The following is a 20554-nucleotide window of genomic DNA, read 5'->3' as shown; positions in this document are numbered from 1 at the left end:
CCATTCAGGCAGCGATGTGGATGCATCCACTGATCTGTCGCCCCCCCCAGCCCCCAACACCTGTGGCCCTGCTGCCAGGAGTGGAGGAGCTTTGAATAGATGCACTTTGTGTGCGCACAAGGCTCGCTATGTGACCTCCCTAAAGGCTCCCTCTGCACAATCTGCCCAACTGATGTGACCCTGCAGTGCCAGTTGCCCACCGGGAAATCTCTAAGCATCTAAGAATCTCGGAGCATGCAACTACTAAAAGGACTTATAATATGTGCACTTCTTTGGACAACTCAAAGGAGACACATGGCAAAAATGTATCATTGTTTGCAGGTGGACAGGGTTGCAAGTAGGGAACCCATCCTCCTGTAATCAATCACTTGCCATAATGCATTGAGTGGTGAAATGTAGCTTTGCACAAGAACTTTCTTGTGCATTGCTTCCCCAGGGGTGTCAGGGCATGTCAATCACCATGTCACGCATACCAGACCACCAAGGCTACCCCACCACCCCCCTACTACCTGGCTAACTCCTTTTTACCTCGGATTTGGCCATTTCATGGTTTACGGGATCTCACATACTCTTGCTATCTGCTGTTTTTGTTATGTGTACTGTGTCAGCAAAGAGCTGATCTCTGACCAGGAAAAACCCTTCTTGGCTGGCCGGGCTCCTGGAACTGCCGGTCGGCCGCATCACCCCGGACACGTGCCTAACTACTCTCCAGCTGTCCGTGCTCCTGGAACTGCCAGCCACCACACCACACCAGATAACCGCTCCCTTTTACCATAGGTCGCTCCAGCGGCCCCTTGCCCTAGAGCTCTGCTCTTTTGGGGATTGATAGCCCCTAGGGAGGACCAGAGGTGGGGTGACTGCTGGAAGGGAACTCCCTTGGGAACCGGGGGTTTTTGGACACCCCCAATTCTATATCTTTCCCAGGCTGTAACTCCGCAATGTGACTGGGTAGCTCCGCCAAAAGGTTCCTGCTTCCTCCCTGCCGACTGCAGCTGTGTAGCCGCCAAGTGATTGTAGCCCACCTCTGATGGATACCAGCTACCCCGACTGGGTAGCTCCACCAGAAGGATCCTTCCTATACCTGGAACATGCCACTATGTATCGAAGAAAGTGATTATAGTGAGGCCCCCCCAAATAACTAGACAGACTAGTATTCAGGAGCCCACCCAAAGAACTAGACAGACTAGTATTCAGGTGAAACAAGAACTGCTTTTATTATGAAAAACAACCTCCTTTTATAGACAAACATCTTATCTGACTCCCAAATCTCCCGCCATTCCCGCCCCTCCAGACAGTCCAGCACCTCAATAGGAGTTCCAGTCCCAAAGAGTCCCAGGATATTGAGGTGGCAGTTTCAGGGTGATCCTGGGGGAGTGGCGGCACTTCCAGGGTGTCCTTGGAAAGCTCTCGATCCCCGGTTGCCACAAAAAGTGGCATGATCCGTTACTAGAGACCGGAGTTACAGCCTGGGAAATATATGGAGGTGGGGGTGTCCAAAAACCCCCGGTTCCCAAGGGAGCTCCTTTCCGGCAATAACCCCACCTCTGGTCCTCCCTAGGGGCTGTCAATCCCCAAAAGAGCAGAGCTCTGGGGCAAGGGGCCGCTGGAGCGACCTGAGGTAAAGGGGAGCGGGTATCTGGTGCGGTCGGCCAGCAGTTCCAGGAGCCGGGCCAGCCGGAAAGGGGTTAGGCGGGTGTCTGGGGGGATACAGCCAACCAGGAGTTCTAGGAGCCCGGCCAGCTTGGAAGGGTTTTTCCCAGTCAGAGATCAGCTCTTTCCTGACACAGTACACAAAAACAACAGATAGCAAGAGTCTGTGAGATCCCGTAAGCCATGAAATGGCCAAATCCAAAGTAAAAAGGAGTTAGCCAGGTAGAAGGGGGGGGGGGGGGTAGCCTTGATGGTCTGGTATCCATGACACACCCCAAACAAGCGAGTGTTAGGATGATTGATCTTGCCACTTGTAAAGTGGCAGAGAGGCAAAAGAAGCAGTTTCTGTGTCTTAAAATTGTCGCTGCAGGCGGTGAATGCAGCTTCATAAATTTACCTCATGGAAGCTAAACGCTTATCTATGTTTAATACTTATATGTTTTAAGAATTTCTTTTTAATGTTTCACTTTCTCTTTAGTTTTAATCTCAGAAAACATATGGGGGCCAAATTATCAAGGGCCCCTGATCCCCCTGTTGCCACGCGAGCCTTCAGGCTTGCCGGAAACAGCAGTTAAGAAGCAGCGGTCTTAAGACTGCTGCTCCTTATCTAGTCTGACGCCTCTGAGTGACGGACAGCAATCAACTCGATCAGATACGATCTGATTGATTGACACACCCTGCTAGCGGGCAATTGGCTGTGAGTCTGCAGGGGGTGGCATTGCACAAGCAGTTCACCAGAACTTCTTGTGCAATGCTAAATGCCGACAGCGTATGATCTCGGCATTCAGCGATGTCTGTCGGACGTACGTTTAATAATTCAGCCCCTTCTTTATTTAGAACAAAAATAATAATTATGGCTATTTATGTGCAACCAATTACTAATCTTCATATGCTGTTAATGGTAACACTTTTTTTTTTTTTAAATCCTTCTTGTGTAGATTCACTGGGAACAGAGTGGAACATTTGAATCCATTGATTTTGACTTCTCATTTACCATCAGATTATACTTAAAGAGACACTAAACCTAAAATTTTTATTTCATGATTCAATTTTAACCAACATTCTTTAGATATCCTTTATTGAAGAAATGGCAATGCACATTGTTGAGCCAATCACACGAGGCATCTATGTGCAGCCACCAATCAGCAGCTACTGAGCCTATCTAGATATGTTTTTCAGCAAAGGCTATTAAAAGAATGGAGCAAATTAGATAATAGAAGTAAAATAGAAAGTTGTTCAAGATTACATGCTCTTTCTAAATCATGAAAGAAACAATTTGGGTTCCATGTCCCTTTAAGTGCAAACACTTGGAGAAGAGTGCATGGGAATAAAAAATCAAGGACAATTGATGGAAGATACATTTAGTGCCAAAAAAGATGTATATTTAAATACTAAAACAAACACTCTTCTTATTACAAATCAAGAAATCATCTTTCTTTATTATTAAATGTAATATATTAAAATGATATTGGGATTCCATTTCTCCAAACACCAGCACAGAGCTTTAGAATATTATTCAGACGACCTTCAACTCTACCAATAGTGTTTAGAATGATATTCTCAGCAGTGAAAAACCCTCTGTATCCAGGAGCGAAGTTTCAGTTCTTATCAAAGCAGTTGACCAGTGTAATACCCCTAATGTGTCAGCAAGATGTTCTATAACTAGAGACTAGTGTGCAAAACATAGATTATAAACTCACAGTCAACACTCATCCACTGTGTCATGTCTAAACTGACAGATGATTTATCTATGACAGTTCTACTTTCCACCAAGCTGGATTTCTGCAGTAAGCATGCAGGGCTGATCTGTGAATTTCTATTAGGTGTCTAAGTCATAAGAAAACATTTGTGAAGGTGAATCATCATTATTTTGCATATAATCATATAGCTTTGGACACATTTTGGGATAGATGCTATGCTTTTTGATAGCAACATGGTGATAGCAATAGTGTAGGTGTGCTTTATGTTAAATACCAGTCACAGATTAATTAGCAGATAGCTGCATTGTGACAAGTCTAGTAATATTGACAGCTAAGCTGGTTTGCAATTCTTTTGCCCCTACAATCCAACTAACTATAAAGGTAACCACAATGTGGCCCTAACCATAATCTGACCAAAACACAACTAACCCTAATATTGACTTGGTCATCTGGCACTTAACCCCAATGGTGACCTGGTCCCACTGGAATTAAACCAATGATGACATAGCCCTGCCACTGCAACTACAGATATACTTGCCTAAAACCCAAAGTGTTTCTCCTACATGACTTCCTCACTGTAGTACCACCCAACACCAAGTGACCTGCTACAAAACACCCCATCCTAATAACCCCTATACCTAGAGACTCACTTAAACAACCTCCAAAAAAATTGAGCTAACCCTCCAGCAATCAGGGAATATATAAAACATACAGGGAGTGCAGAATTATTAGGCAAATTAGTATTTTGACCACATCATCCTCTTTATGCATGTTGTCTTACTCCAAGCTGTATAGGCTCGAAAGCCTACTACCAATTAAGCATATTAGGTGATGTGCATCTCTGTAATGAGAAGGGGTGTGGTCTAATGACATCAACACCCTATATCAGGTGTGCATAATTATTAGGCAACTTCCTTTCCTTTGGCAAAATGGGTCAAAAGAAGGACTTGACAGGCTCAGAAAAGTAAAAAATAATGAGATATCTTGCAGAGGGATGCAGCACTCTTAAAATTGCAAAGCTTCTGAAGCGTGATCATCGAACAATCAAGCGTTTCATTCAAAATAGTCAACAGGGTCGCAAGAAGCGTGTGGAAAAACCAAGGCGCAAAATAACTGCCCATGAACTGAGAAAAGTCAAGCGTGCAGCTGTCAAGATGCCACTTGCCACCAATTTGGCCATATTTCAGAGCTGCAACATCACTGGAGTGCCCAAAAGCACAAGGTGTGCAATACTCAGAGACATGGCCAAGGTAAGAAAGGCTGAAAGACGACCACCACTGAACAAGACACACAAGCTGAAACGTCAAGACTGGGCCAATAAATATCTCAAGACTGATTTTTCTAAGGTTTTATGGACTGATGAAATGAGAGTGAGTCTTGATGGGCCAGATGGATGGGCCCGTGGCTGGATTGGTAAAGGGCAGAGAGCTCCAGTCCGACTCAGACGCCAGCAAGGTGGAGGTGGAGTACTGGTTTGGGCTGGTATCATCAAAGATGAGCTTGTGGGGCCTTTTCGGGTTGAGGATGGAGTCAAGCTCAACTCCCAGTCCTACTGCCAGTTTCTGGAAGACACCTTCTTCAAGCAGTGGTACAGGAAGAAGTCTGCATCCTTCAAGAAAAACATGATTTTCATGCAGGACAATGCTCCATCACACGCGTCCAAGTACTCCACAGCGTGGCTGGCAAGAAAGGGTATAAAAGAAGAAAATCTAATGACATGGCCTCCTTGTTCACCTGATCTGAACCCCATTGAGAACCTGTGGTCCATCATCAAATGTGAGATTTACAAGGAGGGAAAACAGTACACCTCTCTGAACAGTGTCTGGGAGGCTGTGGTTGCTGCTGCACGCAATGTTGATGGTGAACAGATCAAAGCACTGACAGAATCCATGGATGGCAGGCTTTTGAGTGTCCTTGCAAAGAAAGGTGGCTATATTGGTCACTGATTTGTTTTTGTTTTGTTTTTGAATGTCAGAAATGTATATTTGTGAATGTTGAGATGTTATATTGGTTTCACTGGTAAAAATAAATAATTGAAATGGGTATATATTTGTTTTTTGTTAAGTTGCCTAATAATTAAGCACAGTAATAGTCACCTGCACACACAGATATCCCCCTTAAATAGCTAAAACTAAAAACAAACTAAAAACTACTTCCAAAAAAATCCAGCTTTGATATTAATGAGTTTTTTGGGTTCATTGAGAACATGGTTGTTGTTCAATAATAAAATTAATCCTCAAAAATACAACTTGCCTAATAATTCTGCACTCCCTGTATAAGGTACTCTTGAAAAAGACTATACTCCTAGATATAAAAGCAGTTTTAAATTAAAAACAAAACACTATCATTTCCCAAAAGCTACTGTACCATGGTGGGAATATAATGTTCAGCAACATTCAATATTATTTTGCAGTGAACATCTAACTTATCATTAAAATAACTGGATCCTCTGCTTCTTTTGCATAACTCAAATGCTAAACCTTCATAAGGTTTTTCTGGAGATTCTTTACCTCCTACTTTTCACGCAATTTTGTGTTAGTCTTACGTTGCTGAGTAAATAACATTCTGACAGCGGCACACTGCCTACTTGCATTATCATGGGTGATTGAAGACTGAGGTAGCTGTCTAACTGTAGTGAAATGGACAAATATAGTATGAGAGTTTAAAAAAATGCCTGAGACATGCATGTATTTAATCAAATGATTTATCAGCCGTAATCTTTACTGCTAAATATTAAAATAGACAGACTATATATGCTCTTTGATTAGGTACTGCCATATAAATCAATATTTATATCTTGGTTTTATAGTCTTAGGATGTAGAATGATCTTGTTTCATGCAAGTGGATCCAACTCCTAAATTAAACATTGTTATAAGATGTTTGACTTCCTCTTCATTAGAAAATTGTAAGCTTTTGAGTTCTGTGCTTCTAAAACCAGAAAACTAAAAAACTAATTGGAAGGTGAAAGTACACAGTCTAAGCGTTGATCTATTGGATAAAGAAAGCCATTGGTCTATCACCTTTTTTTTACATCAATTTTATAGTCTCTATTGATCATGTAGAAGAAAGGTCTTAATGTGCATATCCAGGTTACAACATATCTAGTGATGACCTTCCTAACACAAAAAGATTTGTTGGTGCAGCAAGGAGATTGTTTAGAGAAGAAAGGGAGGTTAAAAAAGGAATAGGGAGAAGAAGGGGAAAGGGAGTAGGGGGGGGGGGCAAGTCCAAGAGTCCTAGTCCAGGTCATCTGGTTCCAGCCTGGTGTAACTTCATCTCTGTCCCTTCCATTGATCCCCAGCTAATATCAAAGTAAATATCTTATTTATTGATTCTATAGTAGTTACAGTATATTCTTCTAGCACCAGTGTTTCCTCCATGTTTGTTAGCCACATAGAGGTTGTGGGGATTGTCTGGGATTTCCAGTGGTGGGCAAATAAGGATCTGGCAGAGTTCAAGGAGAGATGTATCAGAGGCATAGTTTACAAGGACACTTTGGCAACAGGTTTAATATTGCTAGTGTGGGGGTCTAACTGAATTTCTAGGCCAGGCCCTACCTAAATGTTGAGGAACCTCTAAAATGAGCCCAAAATGTTTGCAATTCCACCACATATGCATCATGTTACCCTGTATGCCACAGTCTCTCCAGCACATAGCAGAGCTATTAGAAAAAGGCTTTAAATGTGTAGTGGGGTGAGGTACCAATGATTTAGTAATTTTGTAATTAATTTCTAGAAACCTAGCAGAAGTAGATGATTTTCTGGTGTTATCAAAGATTTGTTTCCATTACAAATTATTAGGTTATCTTCCCAGCCATCTCTCTGTATATAAAGGGAGAGTTTGCCCATTGGTGTCAGATAAAATTCTACAAGCCCATGCTAGAGTGTTACTCATTGGGGTTTCCAGATGATACATCTGCTCAGAGGGGATTAGGGACATAATTAAAGAATCATGGCATGATGAAGATGTCAACAAATGTTGTAATTGGCAGTCTTTAAGCCATTTAGTAAACATCCCCCCTAAAACTCCATGCAATTCAAGTCCATTTTTAAATTTACCATTGTTAATCAATTTAGTAATAAGGACAGTGTACCCAAGCTCCGATTGTTTTGAGCTGCTACCCATAAAACTCAGATCCTCCCATCAGCAACGTGTTGTCTGATATAGGGGATAGGGGAGACCGCAACTTGGAAATCTTCTATCTTGTAAAAAACTATCCTTTAGTTTTAAAACATTTTGGTAAAGTGGAAAGGAATGTATACAGGGGCGTCTGTTACCTCTCGGGATCCAGCATGAAGCTCTCGGTGAGGGAGAGAATATAATGTGTGAACCAATAGTAAATCAAGATTTTAGGGTCCCATTTCTATGCCAGTCAAATATACTTTGCAGGCTTGTGGCTTTATAATACAGATGGATTTTAGGCAGCCCTAGCCCTCTGTCTCTGTGGCTTCAGATCATTGTTGCCCTGTTAATCCAGTGTTTGATCCTCCCCCACACAAAAAAATTCAACATGTTTTGTTTTTGATGTAAAAAGGTGTGCGAGAGGGCAATTGGGACCACTTGCATGATGTATATTAATCTCCGGAGGATATTAATTTTCAATGTTGTATTCTACCCCACCAAGAGATAGAAAGGTCTTTTTTGATGCCTTCCACTAGCCCTATATAGTTCCTCTGAAAGAACAATTCGGGGTTTGGGGTAAGGTATACTCCCAAGTATTTTAGGGCTTTTGACTGGCATAGGAGCAAGGTTCCAGAAGAGAAACAAACTCTTGAGACTTTAATGTTATATTGAGATTTTCAGATTTTTGGTCATTTACAACAAAACAAGAGAATTTCCCAAATGTGTTAAAATATTTTATTACTTCTTTCAGTGAAATCCTGGGTGAGGACAAGTTTTATAAGGAAACTTTATATTAATTTAAGCCAGTTGTCACTCCTGATATATACTGGGGTTTTGTCAAATTCTGGTAGCTAGGACTTCCATGCTTAGGATAAAGAGCAGTGGGGAGAGGGGGCATCCCTGCCTTGTACCATTGTGGATGTAAAAGCTGTCAGACAGGATGCCGTTAGTCCTAACCTTAGTCACAGGGTTATGGTATTGACTTTTTATCCTTTTAAGTATGGTGGCTCCCATTCCTATTTTTTGCAGGGTGACATATAAGAAGTCCCAATTTAGCTGTTGAAATGCTTTTTCTGTGTTGATTAAGACAATAACCATATCCAGGTTGGAGTATTTAGCAAAATCGATCAGTTGTAGTGTGCGAATAGTGTTGTTACTGGCCTCTATGCCTGGGACAAATCCTGCCTGATCCACGTTAATTATTTGGGATAGAACTAAATTAATATGCTTAGCTAATATTTTTGCATAGATTTTTAAATCAGTATTAAGGAGAGAGATTTGTCTGTAATTACCCAGCATATTGTCTGGTCTGCCCAGATTGGGTATAATTTAAATATGTGTTTCTATTTATATATTAGGAAACCCATCAGAACCTGGGTTCTTCCCCAAGTGTAAATCTTTAATTGTGCTTAAGCATTCTTGCAGTGATACAGGAGCCTCTTAGGTTTCTTTATCCTGATTGGACAATTCTGACATGTCTGCTGTTTGTAAGTATTCGTTAAGGTCAAGCTTATGTTGATCCCCATTAGGGAAAGGTAAATTATATAATTTGTCATAATAGTCACGAAAACCATTAACTATTATGGTGGAGTCATGCGCGGTATCTTCTTCTAAGGTTTCAATCTGGAACATATGATTTTGGAGGGCTTTACGCATTAGTGCTTTGGCAAGCAATGTGCCAGCTTTATTACCACCTTGGTAGTAGATTTTTCTTAAGATATAGAGCTTTTCTTTGAGCGTCTTTTTGGAGATGAGTGTTTAGGGTGTCTCATGACTTTGCAAATTTGAGTAGCAACTCTTTTGTCTGAGAGTTTAATTTATGAGCTGACTCTGGTAATTTTAAATCCTTTAAACGTTCTATATATCTAAGTATATATATATCTCCCTGAGAATGTCTCTTTGCTTAATTAATTCCCCTCTTATCACAGTTTTATGTGCTAGCCACAATGTAGCTCGATCTTCCACAGATGAAGTATTGAGCTAAAAGTATTCTTTAATGGTACGGACAATATGATCAACCACTAATGGATTATGCGGTATAGATTTGTCTATTCTCCACATGAAGGGACTATCACTCCATGCTAAGGTCACTAATACAGATGAGTGATTCAACCACGTGATGGGGTGGATTGCGGAATATGTTGCAAGAGCTACGTTAGCAAGGTCTTTAAACAAGTAGTCAATCCTAGAATATATTTGTCTCGGGTTGGAGAAAAAGGTATAGTTATAGGTAGAAGAATGTTGTAGATGCCAGACGTCTATCAAGAAACTCAACTCAACTCTAGTCTTTGAAGGATAATTTTCCTCTGTTTGCTAGTTATGGGACTACTGCCATGGGAACAGTCAAGGGTAGGGTCCAAAGCCACGATGAGGTCTCCCCCATCAATAGGACTGCTCTTTGTAGTTCAAAGATTTTATTACTAATTTTCTTTAAAAAGGAGGATTGACCTTTGATATGGGGAAAATACATTTACCAGTGTTACCGGTCCAAAATGTTATCTTTATCCATTGGGCATGACTAAGTTTTGTTTAAAGCAGTTCTTTTCCTCAGAGATTCATATGAACATCCACCTTTAAATATTAGCTGTAAAATATGGAGTTAGATTGACTTATTTTTTTTTTTTTTTTTATGTCTCTAAGTTTTTGGTATGGATGTGATCATGTTGTTATTATATAGTGTCATAAGTCTCTATATCTCGTTTGCAGCGTTTATTTTTAGCATTCCATTCTTGCAAATAATTTATCCGTTTCAAAACCTCAATTCTTCTTTGATTCTTGAACATATTATTTATTTATATATATGTGTGTGTTTGTCTTCGTAAACATAAATTGCTTTGTCTCTTCATAGCAACTTTGAATTAGGTGGTAATATATATATATGTTTTTCTAAGCCCAGACGGAGCAAAGATTTGTTTTTCAAATTACATGTTGAGCTTTGTGAAAGTTTAATAAGTTCTTGAAATGAGAACTAGTAAATAATAATAGTATTGTGGTGTCTACTGTAACCTGCAATTATACCAGGCTAGAGCCTTCTACGGTTACTTGCAAATGTCTGTGCGTGTTTTGTGTTTTTTTTTCCCTTGAGGCAATTTTACTTAATATGATTATAATGAAACCATTGTGATGCTACTCTAGCTTGATACAGATTGAATAACTGCCACTGAACAGCAATTCATAAGTGGAAAAACCATGAGAGACTATGAGCCCTAGATTTAAATTGTTATTTAAAAGTACAATGTACATAATATAATGAACTCCTTATTAGTATGTCATAAGTGCATTCTGTCAGACCCAAATTAGAACCCAGGGATTCTTTAATCTTACAAACTCACTTTCTTAAACATTCTACACTACTAGGATGTTAAAGGGACAGTAAAGTCAAAGTTAAACGTTCATGATTCAGATAGATCATGCAATTTTAAACAGATTTCCAATTTACTTATATAATCTAATTTGCTTTGTTCACTTTGTATCCTTTGTTAAAAAGCATAGCAGCGACTCACTACTGGGAGCTAGCTGCTGATTGGTGGCTGTACTTATATGACTCTTGTCATTGGACCACCCATTGTGTTCAGCTGACTCCCAGTAGTGTATTGCTGCACCTTTAAAAAAGGACACCAAGAGAATTAAGTAAATTTGAAAGTTGTTTAAAATTGCATGCTCTATCTCAATCATGAAATAAAAATGATGGCTGTCATGGCCCTTTAAATAAAAAAGTACAAAACTGAAACTTAAATCAGAGATAATTGGATAGATAGACAGACATAGAGATAGATATATAGAGAAGTAATTAAAAAGCATAATAATATGTATGAGTGTAGGTGTGTTTTTTGTGTAAAATGTGTGTGCTTATGGAATGCTGGAATCATATACAAAAAGATAGCGTAGTGGATCCCAGCCCGGAGCACACCTAAGGGTTAAGGCCCTTAGGAGCTGATTGTGCTTATGCGTGTTTGGGAGGAGGTGTTGTACTTACCTTTTTAGGTTCATGATGGAGATTCTTCTTCCTCTTTTCTCCTGTGAACTCCTAGAAGCTTCTCCACCCTCCCTCCCTTTTTATGCAGGATGGTTGGCAATCGGTTAGGGTGCCCTCATTAGGTGGGCCTTTAATTTGTCTAAGTCCAGAGGAGGATTAGTTGACCTATCCCTGTAAGTTTGAGGACTGTAGTTATGGCTCCCCAGGGTGCTTTTCAACTTGCTGACCCTTGGAGTTTTGCTGTATGACACCCTAGCTTAGGCGGTTGGTGTTGGCCCATGCTGCTAAAAGAGTGGGTGAGTGAAGGCCACTGTGGGAGGGGTCAGATCCACAGGATACCCCTCCTATATTTGCAAGGGGCCGAAGAGCTCCCGTAGATCTGCCTCTAATTTTTAGAGTTGTAGCTGTGCTCCGCTTGACGTCAGTAGCCTGGGCCTGCGACCCATCTTAGTGCTTAAGCCCGATTGCCACCACCTGGTTTGCTGATAATGAAAAATTACATCTGCTTTTTTTTTTTTGGTGCTTCATAATAAATATGATCCCACAAGTCTTTAACCTCCAATACTGTTGTGTTTTTATTTGTTAATGTTTTTATATTTGTTCATGTTATTTAGTTATGGTTATTTAGTTATTCTTCAGGACGAGAGGGCATTTAATTCCTTAAAATAACTTTAATTATACTGTTTATCCTAAAGTAACCAGTGCACTTTGAGAGCATAACTAATACTCAACAATAAAAGTTTCATTCTCTTCTATGTATCATTTATGAAAACTAACTAACATTTTCTTTTATTTAAGAAAAATTGTACAGTTCAGATGGAAGAGAACTGAGGCGAGCACTTTTTTCTCTCAAGCAAGTCTTTCAGGTAAGAATTTTTTAATATAATGTTTTGTGTTTTTTTTAGTTGCTTACCTCAAACAGTGCAGTTTTGTAACTTAAAGGGCCATAATACCCAAATGTTTAAACACTTGAAAGTGATGCAGCATAGCTGTAAAAAGCTGACTAGAAAATATCTCCTGAACATCTCTATGTAAAAAAGAAAGATATTTTACCTCAAAAGTTCCTCAGTAGCAACCTCCCATTGTAAAGGATTTCTAAACAGCTTTTTAGTGTGTCTGTCCTGGGACAGCTGAAAGGATGAGCCTTGTGAACTCTCATATTATTTCACCAATCAGGTAAAGGAAGCTTACTCTGAAATCTCAAGAGAGTTAAGTCAAATCTCATGAGATCACAGTAAGAGTTCATGACCTCAGCACTGCTGATGCTGATTGGCTGCAGTTCATGTCTTCATTTATTTTTATTTTTACCTGCAGCTGGGAGCAGGTGAAGTATAACTTTTTACACAGAACTTACTCTGCTGAGCTGAGGAAATTGTGAGGTAAAATATCTTCCTTTTTTACATAGAGATGCTCTGGTGATATTTTCCTGTCAGCTTTTTACAGTTATACTGTATCAGTTTCAAGTGATTTAGCATATGAGTATTATGTCCCTTTAAAGGATATTTAAGTAAAAAAAAAAAAAACATGCTGTTTAACTTATAACAAACCTTTACAGGCTTCTGGTGCTGATTCCAGGACATACACTGTTAAAGGGATACTAAACCCAAATTTTTTCTTTCATGCTTCAGATAGAGCATCAATTTTAATCAACTTTCTAATTTACTCCTATTGACAATTTTTCTTCGTTTTCTTGCTATCTTTATTTAAAATGCAGGAATGTAAAACTTAGGAGCCGGCCCATTTTAGGTTCAGCAGCCTGGATAGTGCTTGCTTATTGGTGGCTACATTTGGCTAACCAATAAGCAAGTGTAACCCAGGTTCTGAACCTTAAATGGGCTGGCTCCTAAGCTTTACATTCCTGCTTTTTAAATACAGATAGGAAGAGAACGAAGAAAAATTTATAATAGGAGTAAATTAGAAAGTTGATTAAAATTGCCTGCTCTATCCAAACATCCCAACCTGCAAAAACTCATTTCAGGGAGGTGGGTTCACCCGCTACTGCGACGCCCCCCCCCTCCCAGTTATATATTGGACACCTTGAAACCCTAAATAAGATAGAGACTTATCATTAAAATAGCTTCCTATTAAAGTCACATTAAAAAAGTCGCTTTATTGCACAATCACATACAACAAACCTATTTTCCAGTGATTGTTTGCTTGTTGAATGCTTAAATATTTTAGAATACGAAGTTAAATTACGTGCAGTAAATAAGGTAGTATTTGTGTTTAATTTTATTAAAATCAGTGGGGGCTTTTTGGTTACTGGTGCATGCTTTGAGGGTTCTATAACGCCCCAGCAACTAAAGGCATTCCTTAAAGAAACACTTTTCCGGATTTGGGCCACATTGGATCATGGTACTTGGAGTTTCAGGGAGATTGCATTCCATTTGCTGGCATCAGGGAGCCGCTATTACAATCAGGGAGACTCCCTGAACTTCAGGGAGAGTTGGGATGTCTGTCTATCTGAATTATTAAAGAAAACATTTGGGTTTAGTATCCCTTTAATTGGTGTGCATGCCCCATGTATGAACTTGACTGACTAGCGAGCATGGTTGTAACAAAATGAGGCTAGTGGTTACTGCTAGGTTGTCATTATTACTATGATTATCACCAGATAGCTATAAGGATATGAAATCCACTATTTGACTTGTGGTAGTCCACTCTTTCAAATGATCACACATATGGAAGAGCAGGATTTCTGCTTTCAAATAAGGCGACACAAACTGTGAACATATCCCCCCCTTGCTTTTGTTCCATATGCATATTTCTGTAGGGTGATCACTGATGCCATGGTGATGTCACTTGGGCATGTGAATCCTCCTTCGAAAGAGAGGACTTTCATTATCAAAATAGGGGTCACTTGCCCCACTGCAGTGCTTATTTTGGGGTGAAAAGGCCACTGTCCCATATAGTAAAAATATTAGGTAGGTGATCACCTGAAAATTAGTGGGGGTGTGACCCGCTTATTTAAAAGAGAGGAACTCTGCCCTTGCCTACCCCTCTAAGATGCAGGTGATCACCCTTAAACCAGCAATAACCTGCAGCTGCACTCAAACATCCAGTTTATCCTGAGGGGAGAGTGACTCTAACAAGTGAGCCCCTATTAGAAAAGGCAGAATCCCCTCTTGAGACTGAGACTCCCCTCTTGAGGCTGAGAGGTCACTTAGTTAAACATCATTTTAAGTGCAGCTGCAGGATACTGGCACTTTAAGGGAAATCTTCTGCATCTTGCAGGGGCATGCAATCCCTCATTTGAAAGGGAAGACTCCCCTCTTTCAAGTGAGAGGTCTCGTGTCCCTGTAAAATGCAGGTGATTGTCAAAAAATGGATGTAACCCACAAAAGTACTTAAAATACGTATAGTGCTGTTTACCCTGGGGGGGGGGGCTATATTAGAGCCTTTTTCTTATCCCATCTTTCAGAAAAGGGGTCACTTTTCCATCTACCACAAACAAGGGGGATATGTTAAAGCCCCCCTCTCCCTCAGGGTACATCGCTGTTCCTTATGGGCATAACGACCAGCGTTGTACAGGGTACCACACTCGTCGTTAAGGGGTTAAAGAGGATGAGTTTTTTGAGGATCTTTTACAATGTGTGGACTAGTAAAATATAATGTAATCTTTCACACACACACATATATATATTTGGGCTGGGCGATATGAGTGGGGGGGAAAATCGCGATTTTTAAAAAAATTTACTATAACACCTTAATTTTTCAATAAAACGTTTATTTAACACTACAGAATCTTACTATACATATTTCTCAATGTCCAATACACTCTTGGAGCATAAAAATACAAACCACAAAATAGTTTAAAAAAAAAAAAAAAAGTCAGTAAGGCACTTTAAAGTTTTTGTACAATACTCACTATATTGCTCACAACTTTGAGCTGTCCCACCGCCACACCACCACTTGACCACCGCCACACCACTCCCAGATGACTCCCACACACTCTTCAATCTCTTCTAAAATGGCAGTTTTGCAGGCATTCTCAGGTTCGCCCATGGCCGCACACTGGTCCGCTTCTCATCCACCCTCTCCGCCTCCTTTTTTATTCCGTTCTGAATATTTATTTATTTTGAAATCGCTTACTCTCGTGGTTTTTAAACCGCGATGATTAATCGCAGTTTAAAACCGCATCCGTGATTAATCATGCAGCCCTAATATATATATATATATATATATATATATATATATATATATATATATATATTTTAATACCACAATTTACACCGTTTTGCAGTCTTGGAGATGCATCATATTGAGTGTTGTTTATCTTATGTCTTTTACTGTGGCCTATTAGGGATATATGTAAATTAGCTTTTCCACAAAAACCAAACACTGTGCAGCATGGAGTAGTAGTAGAGTCATGGTTCTGAATTCCATGCACCCTCACTAGTAGAGTTTAAAATCTAAATTATTTTTCAAATTAAAATTACAGAAAAGAGTAAGAAAAATAAAAGTGCATGTCAAAGTTGTTTCACTGTGCATAAATTGTATGACAAATTATATTTTGAGATTTATGTCTCTTTAAGTATGCAGGCCTGCCTTTTCATGATTTAAAGGGACAGTCTAGTCAAAATTAACCTGTCATGATTCAGATAGGGCATGCAATTTTTTTTTTTTATATTATTTATTTATAACCAACATCGTGTACAAAATAAGTTCAATCTCTTTATGCCTCGCAGGGCCAAAAAAAAAGAAGAAAAAAGAGAAAAACATAATATATTGGAAAACATAACAGTTTTAAATTAAAGATTTCACGGTCCAGTTTACTGGTCCCCTTGAATGGAATATTTGTACACCTAGTTGGGTTTTTTCTAATTTTAAACATAATAAAATAAAGATTAAAAAAAGGGAAAAGAAGAAAAGAAAAAAAAAAAGAAAGAAAAAAAAAAAAAAAAAAAAAAAAGGGGGAAGGGAGGGAGGGAAGGGGGGGGTGGGGGGTGATTACCTCTGATAACCAAATACCTAGTAAGATTAATTCTGTATCTCTAAACGGGTAGATTATATATTCAATTTCACTCTCAGGTAGGGATTTTATATAGACCACTTTAAGAAGAATCTCTTTACATCTTCTTCATTTGGTATGTCAGTATCCACTTGCTCAATAATACACTGTTTCTTTAAACAATTTTTAATTTCTTTTACACTCGGGATTGTTCTTGTTTTCCATTTCTTTAAGATTAAATATCTACCAGCCAGAATAGTTAGGTTAATGATTTTAAGCTCCTTGAAGGATAGACCCTCATCCTGACTAAGTAAAACTACATTTGTGGGAGAGAGAGACAGAGAGGGAAGGCCTAGGCTGGTGTTTAACCAGTACTGTGTCTTAAGCCAGAATTTACGAATTTTCGGGCATTCCCATAACATGTGCAATAAGCTAGCTGAAGAAAAAAGGCATTTTGGGCACTTGTTAAAACTGGCCTGGCACTGTGCGCCTTTTTTCGGTGTAAAGTGTGACATATGCAGGATCTTAATATGCGATTCCCTCCAGGTTGTAGATAAGGTTACCTGATGAACCTTTTGTATTGAGAGAGTAAGTGTACTAAGAGTAAGAGATTCTTGTCTTAACACTTCAGCCCATTTATGCCTAATTTTTTCCAATGTCTCTGAACCTTTAAGTGAGATTATTATTTTATAGATATAAGAAATTGAGGTGAGCCCGTTCTTTGCTAAAAGAATCCAATTATCAATACTCCCAAGTGACCATTCCCAACCAAATTCACTTGTTAGCTTGGTAGCGTAATGTCTTGCTTGCAGGTAAGCAAAAAAGTTTTTATTGGGGATGCCAAATTCTTCCCTTAGGGAGTCAAATGACCTAACACATCTCGTTTCAAAATCTAATAACTGGTGAACTTGCCTTAGACCTTGGATCTGCCATTGTGCAAATAAAGTCGATTGCATCCCTGCTGGAAATTGTGGATTATTTAAAAGTGTGTTATACCTAGATACCTTAGATTCAATAGATAGTTGTTTGCACAGCTTCTTCCACATTTGAATTGGATTGCAAATCGAACTTATTTTTTTTAATTCAGGAGGAAAAAGATTGTTATTGCAGTGTATGATAGCCCTCAGCTCAATTGGATAGAGAATGTCGGCATCAAGTTCAGAATTCGTGATATAATCATTATTAGTTATCCAGTCTACTATAATACGAGCTAGGAATACTAGATTATAGTTCCTTAGGTCAGGGAGAGATAATCCTCCCAGTTTTGAAGGTAATGTCAATTTAGTTAATGAGATTCTAGGCTTTTTGTTCTGCCAAATAAACTCACGCAGAGCTATATTAAATGAAAGAATATCTTTCCTTTTGAGAATCAATGGGGTATTCTGGAGAACATAAAGTATTTTCGGGAGAAGAGTCATTTTGTATAGAGCAATGCGACCTGACAAAGAGAGAGGTAGATTCTGCCAATTTTTGAAAGCTTCTTTGACGATCTTGAGTATTGAAAGTATATTTAAAGAATACCAGTCGTTAGGGTTATAGGAAATCCATATGCCTAAATATTTAACCGAGTCTTGTACTATAGTGAAAGGAATTTGTATTGCTGAAGCTTTTGTCTTTTTGATCCAAAGTAACTCTGATTTAGCTGTATTTACCTTATAACCAGAGAATGATCCGAACTGATCTATTATCGAAAGGAGATTGGGTATATTGTTAGCTGTATTTGATAGGTATATTAAAACATCGTCAGCATAGAGTGCCATACGCATCTCTTTTTTTCTTACCTTAATTCCTTCCAGTTGTTGACGTACTGCTAAAGCCAGAGGTTCAATTGCCAGGTCAAATAATAGGGGGGAGAGAGGGCACCCCTGTCTGGTTCCCCGTTCTAATGTTATGTCTTGCGTCAGATCTCCATTTACTATAATTTTCGTGGAAGCGTTTTTGTACAAATTATTAAAGAAACAGAGAAAGTTACCGCCTAACCCGAATTTTTTCAAAGTATAAGACAAATGATCGTAATGCTCAGAATCAAATGCTTTTTCAGCATCAATAAAAATGATCGCCTTATCAGGGGTCTCCTCTCTCCTCCCAGTTTGCATCTCCTCCGTTATCTTAAAGTATTCAATTGTGAGGAGTAATTCCCTAATTTTAGCTGAAGAATTCCGTTTTGAAATGAAGCCTGATTGATCTTTATGAATAATGGAAGGAAGGAAAGATTGCATCCTAGTTGCCAGAATAGCTGCTAACAGTTTGTAGTCAGTATTCAGAAGTGCTATAGGTCTATAGGATTCTTTCCTTACCGGGTCCTTCCCTGGCTTCAAAATAAGGGTTGTGTTAGAAGCAACAAAATCTAGTGACGGCGTACCCCCTCCAAGGTAGAGATCGTTGAATAAAGAAGATAAATACTTTGTTATTTCAGAGGATAGTATCTTATAAAATTCGTTCGGGAGGGAGTCAGGTCCTGGGGCTTTATTATAAGCTAGTTTGTGAATTGCTGTAAGAATTTCTTGTTCAGTGATGGCGGAATTTAAGCGATCTGTTGTTTCGCTTGATAACACCGGATACGAAATTTTTTTCCAGAATTCCTCACGCTGTGTAAGATTTGATATTTTACCATTGTAAAGGGTTTTGTAATATTCCTCGAATACTCGAAGAAGTTCTTCAGGTGTTTTAAATTGCCTGCCTTCTGATGTTATACTTTCTATTAAAGGAGAAGCTTTCTCTCGTTTGACCAGATTTGCCAGGAGTTTGCCTGTTTTATTCCCGTAGTGGTATAACTTGGCCTGTAATCTAAGGTCTTTCTGTGTTGTTTTGTATAAATAAAAAGAATCTCTGTGAGGGCATGCAATTTTAAACAACTTTTCAATTTACTTCAATCATCAATTTTGCTTTGTTCTCTTGGTTTTCTTTGTTGAAAGCTAATTCTAGATAGGCTCATATGCTAATTTCTAAGCCCTTGAATTCCAATCCTGGAGGACAACTCCAGTTGGAACATGGCGACTACTGGACGCAATGCGCATGAGCGATTTCACGCGACGTCATCTGCAACGTCACCGTCTTATATGCATAGATTGCAAAGTAATGTGCGCATGCGTTATTTTCTCTCTGCTGTCTGTGATGTCGGCTTCTCTGCCGCAATATGCGCATGCGATACTAATAGAAAACGATTGTGCATGCGTTTAATGACGAAATTTTATTTTAATTACATGCTAATACTGGGCTTACGATTGGCCAGTTTGTTATTGCTTAGACGGCTCACATTTGAGGGCTGGATAACGTGACATCATTGACATAAAATAAAAGTTTTTTTTTTTTTTCTGCTAAAGGGAGCTTCGTTTTTGGAAAATGAAAAGGTAGATTTAATTTACATTATAAATGCAATGTTTTATGTTGAGTGAGTTTTGCCTAAGAACAGCTAAAGTTAGTAATCCTTTAATATAACCATATTGGTTATGCAAAACTGGGGAATGAGTAAAAAAGGGATCATCTATCTTTTTAAACAAAATCTGGAGCAGACTGTCCCTTTGAGAATAAGAATCAGAGAACACTTGAGTAATATATAGGTATAACATTAAAGGGACATTAAACCCAAAAAAATGCTCTCATGATTCAGATGGAGAATACCATTTTAAACATCTTTCTAATTTACTTCTATTATCTAATTTGCTTCATTCTCTTGATATTCTTTCCTGAAAAGCATATCTAGATAGGCTCAGTAGCTTCTGATTGGTGGCTGCACATAGATGCCTAATGTGATTGGCTCACCCATGTGCATTGCTATTTCTTTAACAAAAGATATCTAAATAATGAAGCAAATTAGATAATAGAAGTAAATTGGAATGTTGTTTAAAATTGTATTTTCTATCTGAATCATGAAAGAAAATGTTTGGGTTTAATGTCCCTTTAAGTTATAAACAACAGTGTCCAATCAATTGTAAGAGAATAAACATGTGCTATGAGTACATCCAATTATAGATGAGCTTACATATAAACATAGGAAATTAGAGTGTTATTATGATTTGTTGCAAGGTTAAGATTGACAGCTATTTCAACCAATGACACCGTCATAATTCAAATAAATACTTTTGAAAGTTGCAGTTCTGGTTAGATCCTTTTTACAAAGCTGAATGTTACAAAACATGTCAGGGTTAAATCAT

General features: G+C 38.8%; 1 protein-coding gene across 4 annotated transcripts in view; it reads left to right on the top strand.

Moving 5' to 3' along the window:
* The window catches only part of FHOD3 (formin homology 2 domain containing 3), a 463343-nt gene that overhangs the window by 178819 nt on the left and 263970 nt on the right, over nt 1-20554 (top strand). For all 4 annotated transcript variants that reach the window (XM_053714485.1, XM_053714483.1, XM_053714484.1 and 1 more), the window contains exon 4: nt 12248-12315. In XM_053714485.1, the coding sequence (XP_053570460.1) occupies nt 12248-12315 (68 nt within the window). The remainder of the gene's footprint in view (nt 1-12247; nt 12316-20554) is intronic.

The sequence above is a fragment of the Bombina bombina genome, chromosome 5 (assembly GCF_027579735.1).
Source record: "Bombina bombina isolate aBomBom1 chromosome 5, aBomBom1.pri, whole genome shotgun sequence".
NCBI lineage: Eukaryota > Metazoa > Chordata > Amphibia > Anura > Bombinatoridae > Bombina > Bombina bombina.
Note: the sequence above shows the minus strand (reverse complement) of the source record. Positions and strands in the feature narration are given on the sequence as shown.